Source organism: Drepanopeziza brunnea (assembly GCF_022702325.1).
Source record: "Drepanopeziza brunnea f. sp. 'multigermtubi' strain 214-2 chromosome Unknown ctg6, whole genome shotgun sequence".
Taxonomy (NCBI): domain Eukaryota; kingdom Fungi; phylum Ascomycota; class Leotiomycetes; order Helotiales; family Drepanopezizaceae; genus Drepanopeziza; species Drepanopeziza brunnea.
In genome coordinates, this window is record NW_027094069.1 from 277193 (window position 1) to 293636 (window position 16444).

Below are 16444 nucleotides of genomic sequence, written 5' to 3' on the forward strand. Positions count from 1 at the left end.
AGGTACATGCCACTCATCACAGGGCCTGGGTGTAGCCAGCCACTTTTTAAGGTGCGTAAGATTGATAGGCGCACGGGGGTATTTTGTGTTGGTTGATTCCGGCCGGAGAAGGAAGGAGTGGGGATCACCGGCTCTCGTTTCCTGACTCGACTCGGGGATGCCTGGTGCCCCGGATGATGGGACTCAGCCAGCTCTCGTACGAGTGCTCCTGCGCCCAGTCGCCGCCCCACTTCAGCACCCTGAGGAGCGCCCGGTAGTCCCCGTCGGGCAGGGTCGCGACCAGGTCCCCGGCGGCATCGTAGGTCGAGCCATCGAGTAAGATCAACAGGGTGCTCCCCCGCCGGAGTTCACGTTCGTACTTGGCCATGCCGAAGATCGCGGCGCCGGCTTCGGTGCCGTTGATCGCCAGGGCGGGGTACCGGAGCGGCAGGAAGGCGTCCGGCACGCCGAGGGGGTTGGACGCGTTGGCGGTGAAGCCGTAGTGGTCCGGGACGAAGGTGGTGTTGTAGGGCACCATGTCGACGCGGTAGCCCTGGCTGTTCTGCTGCGTCATCCACTGCATCGCGGGGGCGCCGAAGCCCTGCTGTCCGAAGCTGAAGTTGGCGATGCCGTTGTCGACCCGCGTCAGGATGTTGGGGCTGCTGTAGGTGAATAGGCCGGGCCATTCGACGCCGCTCTTGGATGAGGTGTCGAGGTATGAGGCGTTGAAGCGCGAGTATGGCTGGCCAAGGTAGAGGACGCGGAGGTTGTCGTCGTAGTCGTCGTTGTTGTTCTTTATGCGGATGAAGCCGGAGTAGACGGGTAGGAACAGCGGGTCCATGTCCTGTGGTGGGTCGAAGCTTATGGTGATGTTTGCGGAGGATCCGGCGGGGATGGTGACTGTTGTCTCCGACAACTTTACGGATGCGTAAAAAGGATATTGGCCGCCGAAGAAATTCTGGCCCCACAGAGGACCCGTAGAACTGAGATTGTATGGCACTACGTTTACAAGTCCCGCTGGTTCGTGAGAAATTTCTTTCTTTTCATCAGTAAAGGCATGTACCGGACGGGCTGGGCAAAGAGGCTCGCTCACCATAGGTCTTGGTTCGATTTGAAGAGTTGTCGATAGTGATCTCGCGCGGAGACGTGAGGTCATCCAGATCTCCAAGATTTAGCTCAGAGGGCGAGACTGTAGATTCGTAGAACATGGCATTGTACACCTAATAGGTAAGCGAGATCCACGTGACCCGGGAGCTGACCTACATTTATCATTCCACCACCCTGCTGTGCTATGGACGTCTTGAGCGACTGCTCATATATATAATTAACAGACTGAGAGGTGCTCTGGAGCCTCTCTCTCAGCTGCTGTACGGTAGCATCAGGAAACTGAGATTTCAGCAGAGCCAGAGCGCCTGCGACGTAAGGAGTGGCCACTGTCATGTATGTCAGCTTGCCATGGCCAGAGAGTCACGGCGAGGTACAACGCGTACTGGAGGTTCCACTCATGATACCGTAGCCTCTCCCAAGTAATGGCCAAGTCGACAGAATCGATCCTCCGGGGGCAGAAATCTGTGGTTTGATAGCCAACGTGTCCATCGTAGGACCCCAGGATGAAAAGTTCGACATGAATCCTCCTGTAAGCTGCGGGCTCGATTCAAAGACGCCCGAGTTGAAGAATAACCTGTATTTTTTCGGCCCAGAAAGAGTGAGACCTTCAATGAGAGTTTCACTATCCACTTGGTTGAGGGTAATAGCTTCGCGAAATTAGCAAATTGGCGGTGCACATACGGGATACGAGTTATGTGGCATACCTTGATACGGCAGGTTGAGAATGAAAGCTTGGTAGTCTTGAACATACACATCCACTGGCGCTCCTTTCGCGTACATAACTGTCGTTGGAAATCCATGGTTCTGAGAGTTCTGGACTATGACGGACGAAGTGCATTCTGTAGTAAATGGCACCGCCACGATCGTTTCCTCTTTATTGATAATCGACTCGTTCAGAGTCTTCCAGCCAGCAGCCACGCATCCTGAAGGTGACGTCGAATTTGCAGCGAGTGTGGCAAAGTCGATAACGATGAGCCCAGCTGCTGGGGCTTGGAGGGGGAATGGGCTTCCAGAGTATTTGAAGGAGCGCCCTCGGGAGTCCCTCCCACCGTAGACGGTTGGATAATGGCTGTTCGCTATCGAACCGACGGCGATGACCTTCTGGCCAACCGCGGGAGTCCCAGGTGTGGCGGGCAGAGATCGACCATTATTGCCAATGGCTGCGACAACAGCAATACCTCTTGCTTCTAAGCCAGCAGTGATGATTGAAAATGGCTCATCTGTTTCCCATGGTCGTGAAGCTCCCAACGATGTGCTCAAAATGTCGACTTCGTCAATAGCAGCTTGCTCAAATGCTCTCATCACTGGATGACGAGCAAGTTAGTACGTGCCATGCGGAGAAGTTTTGGGGGGGGGGGGGGGGGGGGGGGTTGAAATTATCTCGCGGTCAGAAGGTATGAAAAAAGAAGTGATGTATCCCCAAATATCTTACAGACGTCTTGAGCTGCGCTACCACTGCAGCCAAAGACACGATACGCTCCCAGCTCGGCTTCAGGAGCAACGCCAACAAGTCCAAAAGTTGAATTGGCTGGATCCTGCATACCAATGATCCCTAGAAGATGTCAGAATTACGGAGCCGCTTCGCAGGGTCTGACGAATTGTCGTAATACCTGCTACGCTAGATTTACCGCCAAGTCAGTCGTGTCCCAATCGAAAAGGCCTCGCGAGAAGGATATGACAAAGATAGAACATTTGGTCACTTACTGGGTTCCATGTCCTCCGCTGACACAGGTAGCGAGCGGATCGTTGCTTTCCTCATCAGAATCGTCAGTGACGAACGATCTGCCGAAGGATACTTTGAAGCCTGGACCAAAGCCGCCTCCGAGAGCTGGATGCCGATAGTCAATGCCCTATATGAAGGGAGTCAGCGATAATCTACTCGGGTGTCTTGGGGATCGATCTAGGTAGCGTATGATCCCCAACAGAATCGGAGGGGACTTGGTCCCTCGAGAACTCACAGTGTCCATGACAGCAATTTTAACCCCTTTGCCTAGAAGTCACGGCTTAGCGGGAGAGCAGAATCGATGCATGGTTCCACTTACCTTTGATCCCCAAGGCATGAAGTCGATCGACCTCGGTCTGTCGGTGAGGGGAGTTGATATTTGCTCTAGGGCCCGCAATCGCGGAGAGATTCCCTGGTATTTCTGCGACCGCATTTCTCACCACCGATGCGGGCTCAAGAATCTCGGGAAACTCGGAAAGTTCAAGGATCGGCGGTCTCGGGATTATCTTGACAGGCCATACATTCACAACATCCGGAATTTCGAGGATCGCAGTCTCGTTCGCGTCGTCGTTGACCTGAATTGAGAGGCCGAAGAACAGATCTGGATTCTTGAACTCCCGACGGGTTGAGTAGTCGATCGTCGAGGCTCGCTTGTGGAATTGGGAGTGGTCATCTTGATCTCGTTTGGTGAGGCTTGATCCAGGCTTTAGTTGAATGATGTAGGCCTTTGGAACGACGGGGCTTATAGGTGCGTCTATGGTTTCGACTCTTGATTTCTTCCATTCTAGAAACTCCTCATCTGTAGAGGCAACAGATCTTTGCCCTGGATTAGCTTGGAGAAACGACAGAAGCTCTTCGCTTGTGGATGCATAAGCGAGAGACGAGAGGCTTGCGAAAGCAAAAGAGACATGCTGAAGACGCATCTTGGCGACTTGATCAAAACAGTATCAGGAGAAGGTCCTTGAATTTCTCAAGTATTCTGACCCGAGAAAATAAGGAGGATAACATTGTCGTGCGTGCAGGTGGCTGGGGAGTTCCTACGATCAATGCGGAGCACCTCCTATTCTCTCCTTCCCCGAGTGAACAATTCGCTATCGCACAGACTGACGAGGGTGCTGGGATTACGACCTGCCGCGTATTCCGACAATTTGAATTGAGTTTAGAGCTCTACTGTACTATCCCCCCCATGAATACATGTCGGATCTACTACGTAGTTTAGGCCCATAAATCATAGAGCGGTAGTAGTAGTAGTAGTTTCTGAATGGCTCAAAGCCCTGTCAACTCTATTGCACAGACTAAATACTGACCTAAACATACTTTTCAAGGCTGGATTCTTATAAGTTGATTGGTTTAAGACCTCGTAAGGTCCCTTGCAATATTATACTTTCGACATGTATTCATGGGGGTGTACCGGTAGTAGAGCTACTACTACTAAGTACTACGTCGCAGGCGTAAGTATTACCCCTCGAGGGTAGGGAAAACAGGGGTTTTAAAGTGGAAACTAAACTTTTAAGGCACCCTCGAGGGGTAATACTTAGGCCTGTACCGTGGTACTACTACTACGTAGTAGCTCGTCGCAGCACACTTCTCCAAGGGGCGAAAGCCCGCAAGATCAACATGCAGGTCGTTTAAAAATAGATATGCGAAAACTCTCTGCGCAGATGATAAATTCAAGCCCCGCGAAAAAAGGCGCAGGGGATGAATGCTCTCTTCCCTCTCGTCTCGTCTGCCCAAACCCCCGAATTCCAAAGAGCGACCCGGTGCAGCGACACGAGTTTGTCGGGCCCCTCGGGCACCGCTGATCTTGGAAGGTGGGAGAGCGATACGGCGCCGCCAAGCTTGCGCCCAGTATTCCTCATTTACGGGAGTCGCTGATCGGCAGGCACGTCGAGGCTGTACCGGTACTCATACGGAGTGTGAGTGTGCGGTACGTATAGCGACTCGGGTACCGGTATTTCACGATGTTTTCCATTGTCGGGGTGTCACAGCAGCAGTATCCAGAGAGCGAGCGGGCATTGAGACACTACTGTACTACGTAGTAGATCAATACGAAAGCAAGCACGGCCGAAATCTCCAGGCGGCTAAACTGCCGCTCTGGTTTGAAGGGATTTACATAATAGGTGCGGTTAAGCTGTGAGCCTCGGCCAGGATTAGAAGGCGCGAAAAAAAAACAAAAACAAAAACAAAAAAACACACACAACCTCGAACTGGACGAAGGAGAGAGGGAACCTGATATCAGTAGCCCCAGACAATACATTTTTTTTTTAATATTGTAAACGGGGCCAAGGAGCATCAGCTACCGGTACCGTCGCTGACTTATCGCGCTTGATGACAGAGCAAAGCACTCAAATAAGCTCAAAAAGCTTATCGGTCACTACCGTATGAGCTTCCGGGAATCCTCCGAACATTGGCGCTTCCACCCCCGCTCCACAGTGCACACCACGGGGCTGTGTGAATACAGTACCGTCCAGGTCGCTACCGGTAGTTGTTGTTACTGTTATTGTATTGACTACGTATTTACCGTCGGGCGGGTAGCAAGCGACACCTGCCGCCCTGGGATCTCCTTCCTATAAGGGACGGCGACGTGCGAAGTAGAGGAGTTCTATACAAAGTACTATCCAGTCGAGAGTCAAAACCGCCTTGGGGAAAAGCTCTCTTGCAGATAGCCCCGGGTCGTGGAATCTCGCGGTATCGCAAACTCTTGATAAACCGTTTAAAAGCAATTCATGATGATGTGCACCGACTTTCTTCTCCGTAATTATTAAATACGTATAGCCTTATGAGCGGCTTCGATCCGTATAACCAGTCCATCACAAACCGCTCGCTCGCTCACCTTTCCTCCCCCTCCCTCCCCAACGTTCCATTTATCCATCCAGGTAAGTCAGTCAGTCAGTCAGTCAGTCAGTCAGTCAGTCCGTCCTTCCGTCCGTCTCTTGCCAATTCGTTTTACATTTGTTCTTAATCATCCTCGTCCTCATCCTCATCCTCATCTCCCTATATGTATCTATCCCCTTGGCCAGGCCAGTTGATTCCCTTCCCATTGCCTTCCCATTCCATTCCCGAGCCGGTCACCATCACCATCACCGTCACCATCACGTCATCACCGCAAATCCCAGATCCCATGCCATGCGTAAATGCGTAACCGAAAGAAAGGAAACCCCAAAAAGAAAGAGAAAAAGAAAAGAGAAAGAAAAAAAAAAGAAAAAGGGATCCGAATAGAAAAAATAAAGCAAGCGCCTTGAAATGCGGGTACAATGCTAGGGTTTGTGCTCTCTCCCTCTCTTTATTTCTGACAGGCTCATTCATCATTGATGATCGGACTCGCTATCCGGCGGCATTTTGCCTTTATTAGGTGTTTCTTCGCTCGCTCTCCTATCGCGCTGAGGTAGCAACTAGACGGACGGGCATTGGGCGCTGGCCAAGATCGCTCTCGTCGACGAAGGCTTTCTGTTCCCCCTCCCCCTTTGGACCGAGGCCAAGCCCAACAAAAACTCCATTCAACTCAATTCCACCACCCCTCCAAGTGGCCGAGACTCCTCAATCATCCCGAAAGAACGTCTGGCCCCTCGTCCCCACGAGCGGCGCCGTGTTAGGAACCGGGTCGAGCATATCCACATCCTCAATATGCCGCCCAATACCGTACGACAGGCCCACACCCACATCGTCATTGCCGCTCATTGCTTGGTCCTGCACATTCGACATCTTGTACTCGATCGCAGACTGAGGGCGAGGGGGGCCTGCATTGAGGAGACTGCGTTGCACATTTGTAATGTTTGATTCATAGAGGGCCTCGTCGGGCGGCGAGAAAGACCATACCTGCACGGTTCGGGATTAGATTATGGCTTGTAAGAAGGAAGGATAAGGAAACTCACCTCCATGATCGTCCTATTGTTCCGACTAGCCATTACCACGCACTTCTCCTCCTCAAACGCCACTCTCCATACCGCATCCGCCGGGGCAGTCAATTCTCGAACCAGCTGCCCCGTCTTGAGATCCCAGACTTTGACTCTACCGTCGCTGCCTCCGCTTACGACCCGGGTGTCATCAAATTGCAGACTTGTAACGCTGTTGTCGTGTGCTGCGAGACGGTGGATCGGTGCCATCTTTTCCAACGACCAGACTCGTACTGAGCCGTCCGAGCCGCCTGTTACGAGGGTGTTCCCACGCATCTGTAGTTGTCCGACGAGAGAGGTGTGACCTTGAAGAATTGCCTGACAGGATCTGCGGGTGTTAGTTTCCTATCGTCTCTTCTCTTCTGTGAGGGGAAGTCATACCCATTACTTGGATCCCATATCCGCACACTCGTATCCAAGCTACCCGTAGCGATCCTCGTCCCATCAAACGCAATGGCGTAAATCTGGGAGAAATGCCCGGATAGTGTTCGCAGACATCTCCCCTCGGAAATACTCCAAACCCTCGCCGTCGTATCGTAGCTGCCAGAGACCACAATGTCGCCCTTGATCTCCAGACATCTGACGCTCGCTTGATGACCTACCAACACGTTCTTGCACAGCCCAGTCTTGATATCCCAAACTCTCAACGTGGTGTCCCTCGACCCAGAGATTGCCGTCGTCGAGTCTGACATCTTCAAACACCGGACGGTGGAAGTGTGGCCCCGGAGAGTATGTACGCTCTCGCCTGTGGCCATATTCCACACTCGAACGTCTCTATCACACCCACCGCTAACCAGGATATCATCCCAAGGAACCATAGCCCAGACACCCATTACATGGCCCTGCAGCGTCTTTTGGTTTGAGCCGTTGGTATCAAAGACATGGATCTTGGCGTTGTCCAACGCAACCACAATATACTTCGGCGTGAGATGCAAACTAGTCACCACTCCCTGATCTTGTGTGATATGCTTCGCGACATGATTTCCGCCAGTTCTCCAAGCCGTCTCTACCAAATATCGTTGCTTAAAGTGCGACTTGTACGACCTGATCTTTGGTCTCCGAAGGGCAGCCGAACTTGTGGCACTATCAAAGCTTTTTGATACACCGGCATTCCACGACGTGTAGGATGAGGGTCCCGCAGCGCCAAGGAAGGATTTGACATGCGTGTCTTGGAGCTGGACATTTTGGATAGGGTTGAGCGGTGGTCGGAAGGTCGAGTAGGGAGGGGTGTTGATCAGATGTTCTGATATCGATATTCTACGCCCGTAATCGTGTTTGGCGCACAGGTTCATCCATGTCACGTCATCTGCGAGTAATTCTCTCCAGCGATGCGATACTTGTGAGGCCCGGGCTAGGACTTTCGGATCGTCAATACAGGCCAGAACCTGCTTTGATTAGCCACGTCAAGTCCACAGAATACATAAAATATGAGCATACCCTTAAGCAGAGCTCGGTCGGCAGACTCGTAAACGGATCCTTTTTCAGCAACGGATCTACATATTGCCGGACGAAACTCAACTGCTGACTTGAACACAGATTCAGCAGATCAGCCAATATCCTATGTCGTTCTGCCGACGAGGCATCATTGAAATGCGATCTGATCTTGGACAAAAACGCATCCTCATGATCTCCCGCATCCTTCCAGTTCGGCTGATTTCGGGCGTCGGGTCCAGGACTCGCAGCAGGCGTAGGAGGGGGCGGGGGATCATGGCTGGAGAGCGTAGGCGAGTCTGGATCTGCGGACGGAGTCATCATGTTGGGCGTTGGGGGTGCTCGACGACGGGATTGTACTATCCCGTCCAGTAGAGATGGCAGTCGAGCATTGCTTGAGCTGGTATTAAGGGTTAGTGTGGCGCGGGTTGGGGATAGATCGCCATCGTCGAAGTTGTGCATTGAGGCTCGACGCTCGGTCAGACTCATGGGTTTCCCGAAGCCATCCATGGTTTGATATGGTATTTTGGGGCGGAAGGGGAGGCTTGGGCTTGAAGTGAATGGCGTAATCGATAGGTGAGGAGGTTGAAGATGCTCCGGAAGATGTTGCGACGCTTTCATCAAACAAGTGGCTCTTTTCGAGGACGGGTATCGGTTCGAGGGCCTTGGAGGATGATCAGACTCGACCTGCGGAATGGAGAAATGGAGGCTCGATGATCCTGATGTATGCACCACCGAGCACCGTTACACACGGGTGACCAGGTATTCAATGTGACAATCAGGCTTTTGCACTTCGAGATGCTTTGAGTCGCGAGTCACTGTATCAATATGCAGCAGTGAAAATCTCGAGAAGAAGTGTTTCAGTCGGGGTCGGCCCTCAATGTATAATCAATGCAGCCCAGTAGTGAATGCGGCTCTTCGTCTGGAAACGTCGCTTCTCTCTCTTTTTTTGTTGCTTTACCGATTTCGCTGATGGTTCCCTGTCGAGGAGGAGTCGTAAGAAGAGAGTAAAAGAGTGAAAGACTGTGAGAGGTAGCTTTTCGTCGTAGCTGGCGGGGGATTCGTAACGAGCGTCGTTCTATTGTGTGCGGATGGAGCTGTTGTCGCAGGTCATTGTCCCACCGACTCGAGGATGAAGTTGCAGATTCAGTGCAGGAGGGAATCTCAAATCTCGGATCTCGACTGTTGTCGTCGTCGTCGTAGAGGGTGGGCGGGAAGAGGGAGTCGGGTTGGGTTAGGTGGAGGGTGAAATGTAGAAGGTAAAGAGAGAGGTGGTGAGGATGGAATCGCCCGTGCTGGACTATCGGATGTCGCATCAGAAAGGTGGCGGCGGCTTGACCCCTGCCGGATTTGAATAGCCGGGCTGAGTGTGCCTTGGCGGTCAAGGCATAGGGGACTGGGCGAGCGTGTATATTTACTCATTTATTTATTGATTTATCATTGACTGATTTAATGATTTTCGTCAAGTGATGTGTTGCGCCCATGAGCAAAAGACGAGACGAGATGAGACTGCCAAGTTGAAATTGGTCTTTACCTGTCTATGTATCTAGGTAATCGTCTAACCATCTACCTATCCATCTATTTACTATGTCGGAGTATTGTTTACTCTCATGGGCTCTCGGCCTCGCCAACTCATCCTTCCCAAACACTGCCCGGTCGATCTGTCCAAGTCCTCCTCCTCGTCACTACACTACACTACACTACACTACACTACACTACACTACTCCCCCTCTTGGAAATCTACCAGCTGATGGTCCATGTCCCGAGCGAAAATAAAAAGGGGGAAAGACTATGTATGTCCGGACGTCTCTCGTATCAGGTTTAGTCCCGTGGCCGTCGACACCAGCGGTCAACCCGGGAGCGTCAGGAGAACTTCACCGCTGGCAATACTACCCCTTCCATTCTTCATTACTGCGTAAAGGGAAAAAATAACATTGATACGGTACTTCTATTTTCCTTCTATCTTCCTCCTATCTTCCTTCTGTCTTCCTTCAATCTTTTTCTTCTCTCTTAATGATCCCTAGGATTACCAAGTCCAACTTATCAGCTTCCCTCTCGCGGGTCTGTCTGAGCTTTCAATAAGGTAAGTAATCGTCGGCTCGCTTAGGTGGGCCTCCTTACATCCTTACGGAGTACAGTCTTAAAAGAGACCAAATCTTTCTATCTCTGCTCTGCCCCTTGTCTATTCTTCGGATAAAGGTAATCACCAGCTTTTTGGGTCGCCTGACCCGAATAGAAAGTACATACAGACATGCCCCAAACATTCAAAGTCCAAGCAAGTCCAAGTCCAAGTCCAAGTCAAAATCTACAAACATTTCCCCCGAACTTAGGCGAGATCTTTCTGCAAGCCACTGACTCGCCCGTTTCATCCCTCACCCCTACTTTCTAGTTGTTGTTGTAGTACCTACTACGTATTTACTAACGTCGGGCGGGTATCCAAAACACAATGCTTAGACCTTATGACCTCCAATGAGGTACGGCGACGTGCTAAGTAATAGAATTATACACACAATACTATCCAATCGAAAGTAAAAACCACGTTAAATAAAAGCTCTCTTTCAAATAGCCTCAGGATTTTCGATCCCGCGGCATCGCAAACTCCTTGTAAACCTTTTCAAAGCATTTTAAAGAATTTGCACCGACGTCACCGTCCAATACGCGTGGCCCTTACGAGCAGCCCCGGTCCGTATAAGTGTATAAACATCGTTCTCGTCCTCCTTATCGTAAATCTAGAAAGGCTCGCATTCGTAGCTCTGGTAGGTACCGAGCCGTTATATTCGCAAAGCGCTCTTTCGAAAGTGCAATACCGTATCTCCGATCAATCAAACTAAGCTCTTCCTTCCAATCTCTTATACCCCGTTCCCCCTCAAAAGTGTGAGGCGGCCCGCCATATTCACCTGATTTTCACTCTCGTAATAGTAGGCGAGAAGATGGTGGATCACTTCGCAATTATCGTAAATCCTCCTACGGACCTACGGAGTCTTTTCAAATCTGTCTGCCCGTCAGGTATACTCCGTATATCGTAGTCGGCGTAGTGGTCGGGATAGGAAAGAGGTCCGGAACGGAACCGCCGGTAAGGGATAAAATAATTCTCTTCGAAAAGGAGTTCCCGCATACGTATCAGTATCGATGATTCAATTTCGGCTTTCCAGACTCTCTGCCTCACCGCCGCAGGAGAGAGCAGAGCTGAAGGTTCGTAGGAGGTACCTCGTACAGGTAAAGAAAGAATCGTAGCCTCCCACCCGTCCCCCATTCCCATCTAGTCGAAGTTACATATATATATATATATATATATATATATATATATATATATATATATATATATATATATATGTATATATATAATACGAATTATATATGCACAAATACCCCTCTCCCAACTTCCCACCTACTCAGAACTAAATACAGTATCAGTAAATCCATCACCAAGACCTACCTAGGCTAAGCAAAAAAATGAAAGTGCTGATACTATAAAGAAGAAACAGAAGAGTCGAAACACATGGATGGATTGAAGGATTTGCGAATACGTAACAAATTTATCTCTCCTCGCGTATATTTCTTTTCGATCGAACGACGCGATACCATACCAGACATTAACACATTATACAAGAAAGTAGAATACATTGCCACTCTACCTACTTTGGCTTCACTATGATACTAGCGGCACCTTTTCGGCACTGGCAGTAAAGACAAGAGAGAGAGAGAGAGAGAGAGAGAGAGAGAGAGAGAGAGAGAGAGAATAAGCCTAGCCTAGCTAGTATGGAAGGCGCCGTGCCCCCTGCTGCATAGCATACATATCTCATACAAATCATCACCCTATTTATATCCACTCTCGTGTTTTCCCTCATACCACCATATTGCTCTATCCGCATTTAACCTTTTCATTTTTCACCAAATAGCGTACATATAGCTAGCTTTTATATCATAAGCGAGGAACTAATATTGACGTCCAATCTGCGTCAACAGCGGGATTAGCATTCCCCCAACCGCAGCAAGAGTGTCTCTCATCTGTGGCTTTTGCAGCTTGCGCGGCGAGGTGTTCTCTGCGTAGACGTTGGAGCTGGGGTGGGAGTGCTCGGAAGAATCTTCCTGCATGGCGTGCATGGCGACGTATCTTTCCTTGTTAGCCAAGCTCAGTACAGCCAGGTAACGATCAAGAACACTATCAAGATGTACGGAGAGACTCACAAAAATGTACCTGCAGAGAACAATAACAGCATACCCGTCCACCATTGCCCCCTTTCCCCTTCCATGTGATCACCGCCCAAAATATTAACGATCAGCCAGGTGCTTACTGCGCCAAACGGAGCGGCCAGACTGAAAATGATAAGATGTCCTCTCGCAGCCCGTTTGCTCAGTCCCTGCTTCAATAAAACACTCGTCAGTCCGAATGCCGCGGGAGCTTTATGGATCATGATCGCCACGAAGACGATGAAGCCTAGTTTGGTGTTCGAACTGCTGGCCGAGGCGCCCATGGCGATGCCGTCGGCTGCAGCGTGGATTACGAGGCCGGTGGTGGTAGCTAGAGAGCGGGTTTGTTTCGGTGTTGGAGCAAGGGATTGGAGGAATGATTCGTCTGAGGGAGACGCGGGGGATGAGAGGGTGGAGAGGTTCGAGAGGGAGATGTGCCGGGTTGCGGGAGGTTGTTGGATGTGTTCCTGAGCGTGGCGGGGGATTTTATCGACGAGGAACATGAGGATGAAGCCTAGGATTAGGGAGAGGCCTATATAGAAGGTTGGAGGGTCCTTATGGTGGTCTTCTTGCCCTGCAGGCGGGGGAGGGGTGGTTTCCGGGGTGGATGTTGATGGAGGAGTCTCTGCAGCTGGGGGGGATATGTTTGCTGGTTCGTCTGTTTTCTCTTGCAGTTCTTTGCGAGAAGCAATGAATGCTGGGAGCACTTCAATGGCGAGGGGATCTCGAGTAAGGACGGTATGAACACCGGTGCTCACCCACCTCACCTCGCCTCTCCCTTGCGATTGATGCCCTCTCCTCGTATTTAAACGCCCAACTTCTCCCGCCGTATACACAGCTTCGATTCCCTCGGGGATAATGACAACGAGTGAAGTCCCAACAAGTACACCCATGCCAATGGTGGAGATGAGGCGCAATTGGGACGAGGACAGTGTCATGGACAATGGGAGGGCGCCGGCGAGGAACGACCTATCATGAATTAACACATATTGCATTGGAATTTTTCGATGCACCTACGCCAAAACCATCACCACACTCAGCGCGAGCAACATAAACAACCCGTCCAACATGGTGAAGTTTGAGTAGCCCTTGACTTGACTTTGTCGAACTCGAACTCAATGCTTCCTTGCTCTTTGCGCCGTCACCTCAACATCATGCGCCCTTCTTTGGAAACTTCAAATCGTATTTCAATTTCCTGGAGTTTCGAGATATCCAGATTTCGCTCTTGTGGTTGTTGTTGTTATCGTCAAGATAGTTTTTGTGTGTCCTTTGGAAGTTGTACAAGGCTGTAAGTCATCTAGCTTCAAGCTTATTGCCTAGATAGCCATCCCTGTCAACTTCGCCAAGAGTTTTCCTACGCGTACTTGGGTAGATTACTTTGCGACGCGACCTCTCCAGAGAGACCTTCAAGCAGAACTTCACTGGGCTATTCAACACCACAACGCGAGAGGTTTACAACAAATTCTGCCCATACAATCTAGACAAGATGGTGGAAAAGGAAGATGACTGTATGTATTTACACCTCCTTCCTCTCCGCCTAGAGCAGCTCTCCTCGTCGGCGCAAACCGTCTCACCTTCCTGCGCATCTTCATTCCCCAGCTCTGCGCAAAACACCAATCTTCGAAGGCAAGCCCATTACTGATACAATACTCTGTCAGGGTCCTCCGACTCTAATCATGCCCTCCAAATCTCCCTCGTCATCCCAGACGTCGGCGCCGCCAAACACATCCACACCTTTCACCCCAAAATGAGCTACTCCGTCTTTGGTGATGACGAGCGCATCTTCGGATACAAAGGCCTCAAGATCCATCTACGCTACAACTCCAGCGATATGCGACCCAACGTGCTGGTTTCGTACGAGAAGAAGTTCAAGGCGGTGGGGGACACCGAGGCCACCGATGTGAAGGAGCTGCTGGAGCCATACCTGCCGAAGCGTAAGGGTGCCTTTTAATTGGGGCGTGGAAATGTGCTGACTGGATGCAGTGGCTTGGGAGAAGGCAAGCTTGTTCGAAAAGCAGATTGTTTGTCCTGCCGAAAACGACTGGACACCCCCGGGTGAGCTGATCAAGACATTTACGCAGGGCAACAAGACGCTGGAGATTTGGAGGGGTGATCTGTCTGATGCGGCGGTAAGGCAAATGGTCAAGCGGATTCAGATCTTGATCCCACTATTTATCGAAGGGGGATCGGTGATCGATCTAGAGGATTCAGACTGGTCCTTGCAGAGATGGACAGTATTCTTCCTCTACCAGAAGGCCCAGACGAAGGTCCCGGGCCAAAGTCCGTACACGTTCATGGGATACTCGACAGTTTATCGATTTTACTATTTCAAACCCGAAAAGCCTGCGAAGGATAAGACAGTCGACTTTCATCTTCCCCTAAACAGCATCTCTTTCGCTTCTCTGCCTTGCCGGTCGCGGATATCACAATTCATCATTCTGCCACCATTCCAAGGGGGAGGCAACGGATCCCGATTCTACAACTCTATATTCGACTACTTCCTGGCCGAGCCGGAGACAGTGGAGATTACAGTTGAAGACCCGAACTACGCCTTTGATGATATGCGCGATCTCAACGACCTTGCTCGCCTTCGAGAGCTCCCCGAATTCGAAGCCATCAAAATCAACACTGAAGTCGTACCAGACCCTAAAGGAAACATACCAAACAACATCGTCGACGAGGCCGCCCTCGAGGAGATCCGCAAAAGCGTCAAGATTGCACCCCGCCAATTCCTTCGTGTCGTCGAGATGCACCTCCTCTCCCGAATCCCCACGAGCGTCCGTCGCTCGACCCTCGATGCGGGTAGTGAGAAGAAAATCCCTGCCGTCGACGAGCCGTGGGTTCAGGATTACAATCTGTGGCTGCTGTGGTTGACGAAGCGGTTATGGAAGCACAACCGGGACTCGTTCGTACAGATGGAGAAGGAACAGAGGCTGGAGGCACTGGATGGGGTGGTGTGTTCGGTTCTGGGGGATTACGCGCGGCTGTTGGAGTTGTATGAGGCGAGGGCCGAGAAGACGGGTGATGCTAGCATCAAGGCGGCCGATGAAGTCGGCATGAAGCCTGGTATGAGTGGGAATGAACAGGCGTCGAATTTTCTTGCGGCGAATGCACAGTCGTATGGAAAGAGGGCGAATCCGAGTGATGAGGGCGAAAGCTCATCGAAGAAGGTCAAGGCTATGGACGCGTAGGCATGTTATTTGGATGGGGGATGATAACTTGATGGTCCAGGACTCACGATGGGTTGTTCTGAGATTCGAGGATGTTGGCATTTAAGTGGACTTGGGCTGTCTATTGAGAGGTGCGAAAGGCGTTACAGGGGGAGTTGAGGATGTATTACGATGAATAACGAGCAAGACCCAGCAATACCAAATTTCAATTTAATCCTCGCGCATTTGAATTCCTACTCTGCAAGCCTCATCCGCCAACCTAACCACGACTTGCTTCATGGCACCATGTGCAACGAGTCCCCAACCCATATTCCCACACCCTGTCATGCCGGCCGTGGCCTTAGGCCGATAGTAAAGCGTATTCGTTGTAAGAACGCCTTCTTTTCAACCACTGTCACCCCTTGACCAGGGTCTTGCAAGCCTAAGCTTACACCGAAGGCCTTCTTCAGTGGCCAGCTCAAATTCTTAAGTTCCGCAGATGTTTCGGGGAAGTTTGGAGCCAGGATATTCTCAGCTGGATTGACGAGAGGAGTGAGGATGCCGTTATCTGTTTGCAAGAGTGCGTTGTGCAATTTTGCAGATGTATAATATGTGCTGAGCGAGAAAAAAACCTTTGTCAGCTAGATTCGATTCCTGGAACAGATCTTCGAAAAGGGCAAGCGTTCGATAAGAAGAGATGAACATACAAAGACACGAAGTTAAAATTCATCTGCTGTTGCAACTGCTGCATCATCTGCTGTTGGATTTGCAGTATCTGCTGTCGCATCTGTTGAATCTGCTGTTGCAGTTCCTGGTTCGTCGGCTGGAATTCTAGCTTTGCGATTTCTCGAGCCATTGTAGCGAAATCGCCGGGGATATGTTGTGCGGCGTTCAAGGACTGATTGATTCTACCTGCGGCCGCGGTGAGGCTTTCTCATTCTGGGCGGGCTGTTTAGCCATGATTATGGCGC

The 16444-nt window shown here is 50.8% G+C and overlaps 5 protein-coding genes across 5 annotated transcripts; 1 reads left to right on the forward strand and 4 right to left on the reverse strand.

Moving 5' to 3' along the window:
• Positions 1-124: 124 nt before the first annotated feature.
• Positions 125-3732, reverse strand: L3040_004106 (uncharacterized protein; the record flags this gene model as incomplete). The annotated part of the gene is made up of 10 exons (XM_007290910.1): positions 125-1014; positions 1073-1199; positions 1243-1412; positions 1470-1733; positions 1791-2390; positions 2519-2638; positions 2697-2704; positions 2791-2936; positions 3045-3076; positions 3129-3732. The coding sequence occupies 10 exons, from the start codon at positions 3730-3732 to the stop codon at positions 125-127; spliced, it is 2961 nt and encodes a 986-aa protein (XP_007290972.1).
• A 2614-nt stretch (positions 3733-6346) lies between these two features.
• L3040_004107 (uncharacterized protein) lies at positions 6347-8643 on the reverse strand (the record flags this gene model as incomplete). Its single annotated transcript, XM_007290909.1, has 4 exons — positions 6347-6625; positions 6682-7030; positions 7084-8087; positions 8140-8643. 4 exons carry the CDS (start codon positions 8641-8643, stop codon positions 6347-6349), a joined length of 2136 nt encoding a protein of 711 aa, XP_007290971.1.
• A 3426-nt stretch (positions 8644-12069) lies between these two features.
• Positions 12070-13394, reverse strand: L3040_004108 (uncharacterized protein; the record flags this gene model as incomplete). The annotated part of the gene is made up of 3 exons (XM_007297742.1): positions 12070-12247; positions 12322-13293; positions 13342-13394. The coding sequence occupies 3 exons, from the start codon at positions 13392-13394 to the stop codon at positions 12070-12072; spliced, it is 1203 nt and encodes a 400-aa protein (XP_007297804.1).
• Positions 13395-13810: 416 nt separating this feature from the next.
• On the forward strand, positions 13811-15515 carry L3040_004109 (uncharacterized protein; the record flags this gene model as incomplete). Its single annotated transcript, XM_007297743.1, has 3 exons — positions 13811-13832; positions 13983-14258; positions 14308-15515. 3 exons carry the CDS (start codon positions 13811-13813, stop codon positions 15513-15515), a joined length of 1506 nt encoding a protein of 501 aa, XP_007297805.1.
• Positions 15516-15817: 302 nt separating this feature from the next.
• Positions 15818-16433, reverse strand: L3040_004110 (uncharacterized protein; the record flags this gene model as incomplete). Its single annotated transcript, XM_007297744.2, has 3 exons — positions 15818-16088; positions 16181-16230; positions 16386-16433. 3 exons carry the CDS (start codon positions 16431-16433, stop codon positions 15818-15820), a joined length of 369 nt encoding a protein of 122 aa, XP_007297806.2.
• Between the last annotated feature and the right edge of the window lie 11 nt (positions 16434-16444).